This window comes from Priapulus caudatus, unplaced genomic scaffold (genome assembly GCF_000485595.1).
Source record: "Priapulus caudatus unplaced genomic scaffold, Priapulus_caudatus-5.0.1 Scaffold62, whole genome shotgun sequence".
NCBI classification, from domain to species: Eukaryota; Metazoa; Priapulida; class Priapulimorpha; order Priapulimorphida; family Priapulidae; genus Priapulus; species Priapulus caudatus.
Genome location: NW_014577123.1, coordinates 619,715 through 630,279, shown reverse-complemented (window position 1 = coordinate 630,279; position 10,565 = coordinate 619,715). Strand labels below are relative to the sequence as shown.

General features: G+C 50.5%; 1 protein-coding gene across 1 annotated transcript in view; it reads left to right on the top strand.

Moving 5' to 3' along the window:
• LOC106821173 overlaps positions 1-10,565 on the top strand; it is a 25,258-nt gene that overhangs the window by 10,969 nt on the left and 3,724 nt on the right. Inside the window, exons 4-6 of the mRNA XM_014825867.1 lie at positions 312-331; positions 633-786; positions 1,846-1,972. Of these exons, the coding sequence (XP_014681353.1) occupies positions 312-331; positions 633-786; positions 1,846-1,972 (301 nt within the window). The remainder of the gene's footprint in view (positions 1-311; positions 332-632; positions 787-1,845; positions 1,973-10,565) is intronic.

Sequence of the window (10,565 nt, the reverse complement as noted above, 5' to 3'; positions counted from 1 at the left end):
GGGGTGGGGGAGGAGGAGGAGGCGGGATGGTACAAAAGGGGGTGGGGGAGGAGGAGGAGGCGAGATGGTACAAAAGGGGCGGTGAAGGAGGAGGCACCAGGGAGGGGTTTTGATTATGTTATGGATGAGAAGCGGGGATTGTTTCCTGTTTGTGAACTGTTTTTAATGGGTTTAGGTCTCGCCAATGATTGGTCAGAATGATTGGTCATGTGATTAATCTTGGTTCTGGCCCTTTGCGCTAAGCGATCATCCTGTCATCAGAGAAACACAATTCTGAATGTACCATGAATAATATCGTGTTACTTTTTCAGTACTGTTGCGTTTCATCACAGTCCCAAGTTTTGTCCTAAAATTGTGATTACATTGAAGGAGTCCCTTCCCTCATAGTCTGGGGGCAAATGCGAAATTAGTTGAATTTCTCTGATAGTAATTGGCACTTAAAAAATCTAAAAAGCAATCATAATTAATAATAATAATAATCAACTAGAAACAAGTAATAGGCAATTGACTAGGTGAATATGACTTTACTGAACACAATGTGGATTTTTTGTAAAACGTCACACGCACGACTCCCTCAGCTGCACTGCAGCGCTACTGATGTATCATGGTTCGTGTCTCTCTCTCGTGCGCAGGCTGAGCTGCAGCAGAAGCATACGCTGCATGTACAGGAGCGGCGGTGTGGGAGCACGCCTGAGAGCATGCACCTTGGTGAGATGACGTCGCCACTCCTCACCGTTACCCCGCAGTCACTGCCAAACGGCCGCTGTCGCTCGCCACCCACAGGCGGTGAGTAATGCGAAAGTCTCTCTCTGTCTGTCTCTCTCTCTCTTTCTCTCTGTTTTTTTCTCCCTCTCCCTCTCCCTCTCCTTCTTCCTCTCCCTCTTTCTCTATCGCCCTCTCCCTCCCCCTCTTTTTCTGCCTCCCCATCTCCCTCTCTCTCTCCCTCTCTCTCTTTCTCTATCGCCCTCTCCCTCTCACCCCTTCTCTCTCTTCCCTTTCTCCCTCGCCCTCTCCCTCTCCCCCTCTCCCCCTCTCTCTCTCCTCCTCTCCGCTCTCTCTCCCTCTCCCTCTTTCTCCCTCGCCCTCTCCCTCTCCCCCTCGACCCCTCCCTTTCTCCCTCGCCCCCTCTCTCTTTCCCTCTCTCTTTCTCTTTCTGCTGGAGTGCTGGTGATCTCTTAGAGCTGTTTTTTTCATCTCGATGGAGTTTTAAGACTGTGGCGATGACTACCTTCCGATTTGAAACTAGTTGGTCATTGCTAACTTTATAGCAGTAGTGACTTTATAGCTTTGTAGCTTTTAGTGCCAGCGAGTTGTAAGCTTGTGACAAGTTTGATTGGCACAACAGTGCTTCCCCTGGTATATGTTAAGTAAGGCAGGGCCGCCTTTTTGATTTTTTCATCAATCTCGCTCAATATTTTTGCCGAAATTGCTGCCTCACATATTCTTGCTCCCCTCATAATCGTTATCTGGTGGGCACTTTTTTACCCTTTTTAACGCCTTCTGCTGCGTTAAGTGTCTTCTGTCATCGCGCCATTGCACTCGTGGTGAACAGGAGAATGATAAAACGCCCAAGATTATTGAATCCATTTGTACCTGCTGTACGGACACGCTGAGGCCAGTAGCAGTGGACCGACGACGTTGGTGATTTCTCGTCATGGCCTTATGTGCCATCTAGGCACCTACGAGGGAAAACTATGACTAACTATACCTGCTGTTGCTTCCACCACATCCTTGTCCACCAAGTTTTTTCCATCTTCGCGGCGTCACGTGTGAGTCTACGTGAGTCTCGCCCGCCAAACCCCGTCTTAACATGACACGCGCGTCTCACGGAGTTGTTCGTTGCAGGCTCGCCCAGCAGTGCGATTCCGAGCCCGTCGGGATGCACCGAGCTGCAGTCGAGTATGTTGCAACAGCAGCTGCAGCACTTGCAGCTTCAGCAAGTGTCACCGCTCAGTGCGCAGCCCGTGTACAGGTACGCCTTGCCGCGCCTAACGAACGCCACCAGTAACGAGCAGCGGTCTCTTTAATTAGTTAGTTAGTCGGCTCCAAGCGATCAACCTGGTTCGTCATCTCATTTTTAGCTCATCTGACGTAGTCAGATGCAGCTTGTAGAATCGCATGATCGTGCGTGCGTCCGTGCATCCGAATGTCAACAGTTGGGCATAAATCTTAACTGCTCAACGTACGGTCACGATATTCGGGACGTCGGGGGGGAGGGGGGGGGATCGTGAAAAGGACTCAGGATGACAAATTTTGGGGTCAAGGGTCAAAGATCAAGATGTGTAAACGGAGGGGGAATATTTCCCCCTTAACTTAAGGTATAGGAGGGAATACGGAATTGCGGCACAAATCTTAACGGCTCGACCTATGCTCTTAATATTCGGTGTATAGTGTGATGGGCAGGAAACTCATCACCAGTGTGAAATTGGAGGTCACAGGTCAAAGGGCAGTTGGGGAAAGGTCAGATATCAGACATTTTCTGAGGACATGGCCTAATGGACAGGGTGAAGAACTTTTTGTTTCAGCGCTGACCTACCATTTTTATCACTTTATTGAAAGAACCATGAAATGTGCTTTTCACTGACGTGCAAAGAGTAAGTGTCTGACAACCTTTTGACCCTCAAGAGGAGGGTTAAACATGGATTCCTGAACTGCCTCAATGACATCACAGTGTTGTCATATTCATGGCACATCCATAATCTAGAAACCAAATAAGCCTGGATCGGCGAACGCGTACCTCTGATTTTTTATTATTTACCTGTTTTCTGGTTTTTTTTCTATCTTTATCCATTTAACAATTTTTTTCCAATTAACACAGATATTTACATAATTTATTTACAACAATTTAATAACAACATTTAATTTTTTATATTTTTTAATAGGGTTAGGGTTAGGGTCACAATGCACCATGGCACCTAAAACAGCGAGTTTTCAGGGCACGGGATTCTGTATTGATCACCAATGGGCATATTGGGAGTTGCAGAATGCAAGAAGTTGCTGAATGAATGTGTATTGCAACTGTCGTATCTGCATATCTGCGCGCTAACAAAGGTGTCACTACGGCACAGACCTTAAATGGTTACGTTTATAACCGTAAGCAACAGACCTCAGATGAGCCCAGACGCTCTGCGGCTCTTGTTACTTTTACCCCCAGTAGCTTGGGAGGTGCACGCTATGAAACACGCTCGATGTGGTTCTACGTATAAAAGATTAGTTTAAAGTAGTATTAGTTTGAAGTGACGGAAGGCATGTGACATGGGAGAATGATGGGCTGGTAGGTACATGGGGGAATGATGGGCTGGTAGGATACATGGGGGAATGTGGGCTGGTAGGTAGCCATGGGGGATGATGGGCTGGTAGGTACATGGGGGAATGTGGCATGGTAGTACAGGGGAAAATGATGCGGCTGGTAGGTACATGGGTGGAATGATGGGCATTGGTAGGTACAGGGGAATGATGGCTGAGTAGTTACATGGGGGAATGTGGCTGGTGGATAGATGGGGGGGAAATAGGTTGGGCTTGGTAGATACATGGGGGAAATGATGGCTGGATAGAGTACATGGGGAATAATATGCGCTGGTAGGTACATGGGGGAATGGTGGGCTTGGTAGATACATGGGAAATGCATTGGCTGGTAGGTACATGGGGGCAATGGTGGGCTCGGTAGGTACATGGGGGAATGGTGGCTGGTTAGGTCATGGGAAATGGTGCTGGTAGGTACAATGGGGGACGGATGGGCTGGTAGATACATGGAGAATGGTGGGCTGGTCGTACCTTGGGGAATGTCCTGTTGTTATAGATGACCAGGCGTTTATATCTTAGGGAGAAGGGTTTTTCACGAATGTCTGGGCAGGCAAAAATCTCTAGACTGCATGCTTGTGCAATTATCGAGAAAGGCGAATCCAGTGAACCCTTTTCATTTCTTTCGGAGCTTGCACGAGTCTAACTATGTTTCGTTTTTTCTTCTCACTGCCGCCGCGCTGCAGGAGCTTTCCGCAGCCGAGGAACAGCCTCCGCCTGCCTTTCAGAACCTGGCACATGATACAGGAGGACATAGAACAGCAGATCCAGCTGCCTGAATCGTAGCAGCTTGTCAGAGGGAGGGGACGCAGTCCAGTGATATCAGTACAAGTCATCAGGTATATGGCTCAAAACATATAGATACAAGTAACTATCAATACATAGTCATTCTAAGTATATGCTCAAACAGATAGAAACCGGTGGCATCAGTAGCATACACGTACTTGGTATATGTTCTGATAGTGGCAGTTCCTACTCTGCTAGCACAATGATGTATACTGAACATGTGGTGCTATTATAGTAGTATACACGCGATTTACGGTAGACAAGAGACAGAACAATCAGTGCGAGTATATCACACTCATGTGATCAATCATACTGCAATCGTGAATGGTCATGATCACTTCACTACTGCACGTGATCAATGTACGTGCAATCGTGAATAGTCCAGCAGTCAATACACACTGCATGATCAATCGTACTGCAAGCGTGAATAGTCGTGATACTAATCATACCTGCGTGAACTCAATTGTACTGCAATTTGGTGAATGGTTGCTGATCAAATACGATTACTGGCAATGCGGGAATGGTCGTGATCAATCACTCTGTGGTGAACAATCATCATCGATTTGTTGAATGGTCATGATCAATCACACTGCGTGATCAATCGTACTGGCAATTGTGCAATGGTCGTGATCAATCACTCTGTGCTATCAATCATCCATTGATTGCGTGAATGGTCGGATCACGTGCACACTGCGGTGATCAATCGTACTGAATTCGTGAATGTCTGATAAATTAATACTGGTGTCATCAATCATCCATCGATGGTGAAATTGGTCCGTGATCAATGACACTGGCGTGATCAACTCATACTGCTAATCGTGAGATGGTCGTGATCAACATTATACTTGTGTAATCATCATGCATTGATCGTGAACTGGTCGTGATCAATCGTAGCTGTTATCAAGTCTTCAAGGTGCTTGCAGAATGCTCGAGTGATATGAACGACGACCGTTGACATGGAGATGCAAATGGACCTGGCAACAAATGTCCGCGCATGGGCAGCAGCCGGCACATCAGGTGTGTGACGTAGTCGAAAGACCGGCCTCTAGCTTTCGTCATCGCCATCACATTATTATTGTCAATATTAGTACAGAGAGCAGCAGGCAGTAGCAGCAGCATAGTAAGCGCTAGCGTGGGCAGTAGTCAGAAGAGCAGCAGCAGTAACAGTAGCAGTAGTAAGCAACGCAGCAGCAGCAGCAGAAGTGTAGGCAGCAGCTGGCAGTAGTGAAGCTGCAGCAGTAGCAGTAGCAGGCAGCAAGTAGCCGGCTGTATCAGTCAGCCATATCAGCAGCAGCAGCAGCAGGCAGCAGCAAGGGCAGCAGCAGCAGCAGCAGTAGCAGTAGCAGTAGCAGCAGTAGTAGTAGTAATAGCCACAGTAGGAGCAGCAGCAGCAGCAGCAGCAGTAGCAGCAGGAGTAGTAGCAGCAGCGGCAGCAGTAGTAGCAGCAGCAGCAGTAGTAGCAGCAGTAGTAGCTGCAGCAGTAGTAGTAGCAGCAGTAGTAGCTGCAGCAGTAGCAGTAGCAGCAGCAGGAGGTGTAGCGTCATATAATAGCAATCATGTATCCTCATTTATTAAGCATTAGCTGTAGCCTCTCAAATTATTTTGCTTTTATTAAAAAACCACAAAATCATGCATGTTCCGGAATGTTAAGTTGTGATGGCTTCGCGTTCGCTTGCAGCATCACCGACGAGGAAGGAGAAGAGGTGATGCAGCACTTTGCCCTGCGCACGCACCGCCCCGCCGAACTCGCCTCCCTCGGGAACCCATTCGGTCTCCTCCCCACGTCACACGCTGAGGTCGACGAGGTCGACGAGGACGACGAGGCTGAGGAGTGCGAGGAGAAGGCCGCGCGTCGCCCGCGGCGACGCGTCGGCTCGCTCGAGCTGCCGCGTTTCCCGAGCTACAGCAGCGGCCTGAACCTGATCAGCGACGGCGGCGACGGCGACGGCGGCTCGGCCGGTGACCCCACGACCCCGCCGCCGGTGCCCTCCGCCTCTCACTCGTATCCAAGCGTCTCCGCGGGCCACCGACACTCGTTCCAGCCGACGGACGGCGGCTCGACACGGCAGACCTCGAGCTCCGACCCGGATGTGAGCATGGTGCAGCTGCCGAAGCGGCACAAGCGCGACCTCATGCCCGCGTACCTACTGCCCGACGGTCAGCGCGACGACCGCGGGCTGTACGCGGCGGCGTCGCCCGCGAGCGTGTGTTTCGCCATCGCCGTGCATACGACGACGTCGAAGCCGATCGAGCGCGTGTACGCGGAGATTGAGCGTGCGCTGAGCGAGCGCGCGCCGTCGCTGCGCTACCGCCGCGCCGACAACGTGTTTGTGCTGCGGCGCGCCGGCGTGCGGCTAGAGCTGGAGGTGCGGCCGGTCAACCTGTTCACGAACGGCGTGTGGCTGCGGCAGCTCGACGGCGACTGCTGCGCGTACAAGCGCCTGTGCAGCGAACTGCTCGCCTGCCTTAAGCTGTGACGCGGCGCCCGCCGTGGGCCGCGAGCGAGCGTGGCGCCCCCTGAAGGCAGGTGTGAGGTGACAGTAATGGCGTGGCGCCCCCTGGAGGTAGGCGGGAGGTGATAGTGATGCCGTGGCGCCTCCTGGAGGTAGGCGGGGGTGATAGTGATGACGTGGCGCCCCCTGGAGGTAGGCGGGGGTGATAGTGATGACGTGGCGCCCCCTGGAGGTAGGCGGGGGTGATAGTGATGACGTGGGCGCCCAACTGGAGGGGTAGCGGTGAGGGGATTAGTGGATGGTGGCGTGGGCGGCCCCATGAAGGGTAGATGTGAGGCAACGGTGCTGCTGTGGCGCTCCCTGAAGGGCAGGCGTGAGTTGCAGCTGATGCTTCGGCGGCCATCTGGTGTAAGGCAGCGAGAGCCGCCCGCCCCCCCGCGCCTCGCTGAACATGCGATCTGCTCATCACCCACGATCGGTGATCGGTGAGCCCGTTATCGTCACCAGAATTGTCACCGGTCATCAGCTGATATTGGCAGTTGTCAATGTCATGGCGTCACCGTTCCTGGGGGGATGCATTACCAGCCGTCACCGATTGTTGACGCTGATTGTTAACTTGCGCGTCACTCAATGTCACCTGCGTCGATCAAGCCGAGTGACTGTCAGCGCTGATTGTCGGCGCGGCCATCATCGATCATCACCGTCCTGACCGTCACCGATCTTCCCAAGGGCCATCAACGCAACCGCACTTCTGCGTCATGCGCTGTCACGATCGTCAAGAGGCCATGCATCGCTGACCCGTCGACCGATTGTCACCAAGATCGTCTCAGCCGTGCGTCGAGAGTGGCCGGGAAGCAAGAATGATCATGCGTCAAGTGTCTCCCCGCTCTTGCGGCCAATCAAAGGTCCATCACCGTCAGCGACCAGTTGACGGCAGATAAGTGGATGCGGTAGCGCTCGTGGGCTCTCGGCGCCCAACGTGCTGTGCATAGACGCGTGCGTACATGTGTGTGTGCCGTGTTCGTGGTGTTAGATGTAAACAGACGGCGCTATGGCGCAGTTTAATAAAGCAGCACCACTCAGCCACTGCGTGAAATGCACGCACGCCCCGTCGCGCCACAAAGGGATTGCTCGCGTTCACATGGAGTCATGTCGCCGTGGCGAGCCGATCAGCTCCGGCCCGCGTCGCGACTTTTGGAGAGTTGCGAGAATAAGAATCGATCGAGAAGGGCGAAGTTTTAGAACGACTAGCGTTTTCGGATGCGCGGCGCCGCGCCGTGGCGTTGGAGCCGGTGCGTGGCTTTCGCAATGTGATATATAGGTGGATCAACCAGCTGGGGCTGTATCGTTATCTGCTGTGTTTCTCACGTTGACATATAGTAGTACATCTAAGTACATCGCACGGGCGCCACCACGCCACGCACCGCCCAGCATAAACCTCAGACGCACGTACTGGCAATAGACACACGCGGAACGCACACGCACACACACGACAGAGACACACACACAAACACCCAACCCACGCCAAGAACAGAAAACGCACCCACACACAAGCACGCCACAAAAGAAGACGACAAACCCCCCACCGTATTACGCATGACAACCACACACCAAGCAGCCACACATCACAACGACCCTCCACCGCGCGACGCATGCCAACAACGCAGCGCCATTTGTGAAGTATTGTTATTATCGAGGTGATAATTTATCGCCGGTTCGTTTGCGAGGAGACCGTCTAGACAAGCGGCGCCTGGGTTGATCCGGACGTACAGCAGATGGAGTGAAGAGACACATCAGAGCATAGGATAGAGCATACACAGACGCTGAGGTAACGGTAGTGGCGCATGACGATTGCTCTAGAAGAGAATTTATTTAATATCGTTCGGCTGAGGGCGATGAGGAGGAAGAGAGAGCCGAGAGTAGCGACTATGCAGCTCTTTTTTGAGATACTTGCAGCATAGACTGCGGGGTCTGTGGAGACCCGCAGCAAATGCTCACTTGTTGACGTATTATCTAAAAAGACAGCGAGTTATATTATAAGTGTTTGTTCTGGAAAGTAAGCCCTTCTGCTAAGCAGCTCGAAAGATGTTTTTGTAATATGTACATGGGTTTGATATTTTATTGAAAGTACTGCGGATTTTAGCAGGCTTGTAGTTTTTTGGGGCAAGTCGTGTTATGTACGTAGAGGCCATAGATGTGTTTTTGTGTGTAATAACATAATCAAGCTAAAGCAAAAGTCCCGGGGATACATAGTGATCATCGTGCGATCAGAGCGTGACAATGTGAGTTACTTTTGTATGGTGAAGGTTGCTAAATGATATTTTGAGACGAATTTTTAATGTTTACGCCGGCTGTTGAGCGATGTATGAGTTACGCCAAGATAGCATTTCACTGCACACAATGGCCAGATAGATAAATATACGTAAATCATAAATATATTGATATATATAGTTCGTGAGGCCTATTGCAGATGAATGGCCATATGTCGCGGTTAGGGTGTTGTGATCATGAGTTTACGCAGGCTAATTGAAAGCTTGGTTGGAGGGAGGCACCATCTTGCCTTAAGTTCGTACACGAGCTATCGGGGATTTTAAGGGAACTTGTTATTTTCTGTGAAGCAAATGAGCGCGGCTGATAGGAATAGTATTATAGAGGAGGGGCTACCTTCAACGATTTGTTCAGTACAATGTAACTATGATCGTGTCACGTGGACAAGGGGGCTACGGTAAAAATTCTCGTGTGGTAAAGAATGCTCGTGGCGTGAATAATTGAACTCTGTCTTTGGGCCTGCTTTCCACTTTGCCACCACGCGCCCGTACTCACAGTTTCCGTGCATTGTTCTTGTTTGGCCAGCTGATCCTGTCTTCACCAATTGCATGAGAAGGCAACGGAACGGTCCCATAGACTAGTGATATATGAAACATATGATATATGTGGTCCATGCATGTTTTGGTGTGCGTGTTGGCGTGTTGTTCAATGGCATGTTCTAAGCCCGGCGCACACATGAGTAATTTACTGGGAATTTTCCCTCCAAGTAAAATGGTGGCATGGCCGTCATAAATACTGCACGTGTGGCAGCCGGATTTTTCGGTTGGGGCATGACGCCATGGCATCAAGAAACTCCAATATCAAAGATGTTTGATAATTTTTTTGACTCCGTGCGTCAAAATAGCTCAACGTGTGCGCGCGCTAGCTGCGTAAATTTTACTCCAACTACTGGTACTCACAGGAGCGCATGCGTTTAGAATCATTTCAAAGATGACTGCGCCCAGTCAATTGGCTGCGGCAGGCATCACGTGGATCTACATTGACTACTTATACACCTTGAGTAATTTTACTGCAGTGTGCGGGACGCTGAAAAATTTCGCGTGAGTATTTTAACGCATGCGATCATCTTTACTTGAGTAAAATTACTCACGTGTGCGCGCGCGGCTTTAGTGATATAAAATGCAGAATTTTCTAATCGCCTCTGCTCCGCTTTCTCACTAAATCCGCCAAAACCCATTTTATGATTAGCCGACTAAGTATGTAACGCGTGAAGTGTCCACGTGGGCTAATCCGCTTTGCCACACGATAGCATGAGATCGCGCGCGCGCGTGTGTGTGTGTGTGTATGTGTTTCGTGATGTGATTGATATGGGTGTTGCATAGAGTCGACATGATTGCTTTACATCTCACATCGGCCCTAGCACTTACTTCTTGCGACGTAGATCGGCTCCCGCTGACTAACAGCTTATAACGGCAGCATATCCACGGGCAGTCGTTAAATTAGCTTTGCCCTTTATTACCTCCTTTTATGATTATTTGTTTATGGGCTCATAAAGGCTGGTACTTGTTATGTCAACAGCTCTCTCGCCGTCTTATCGTCTTTTTGGCTTCCTTCTCTTCTCTCTCTCTCTCTGCTCTTCTCTCTCTCTTCTCTCTCTCTCTCTCGTCTCGCTCCTGCTCTCTCTGCGGCTCCTCGTGCTCCTATCGTACTACCTCCATCAGTCTATATTGCGTGGAAGCTTTTGTCTTATTGTAATAC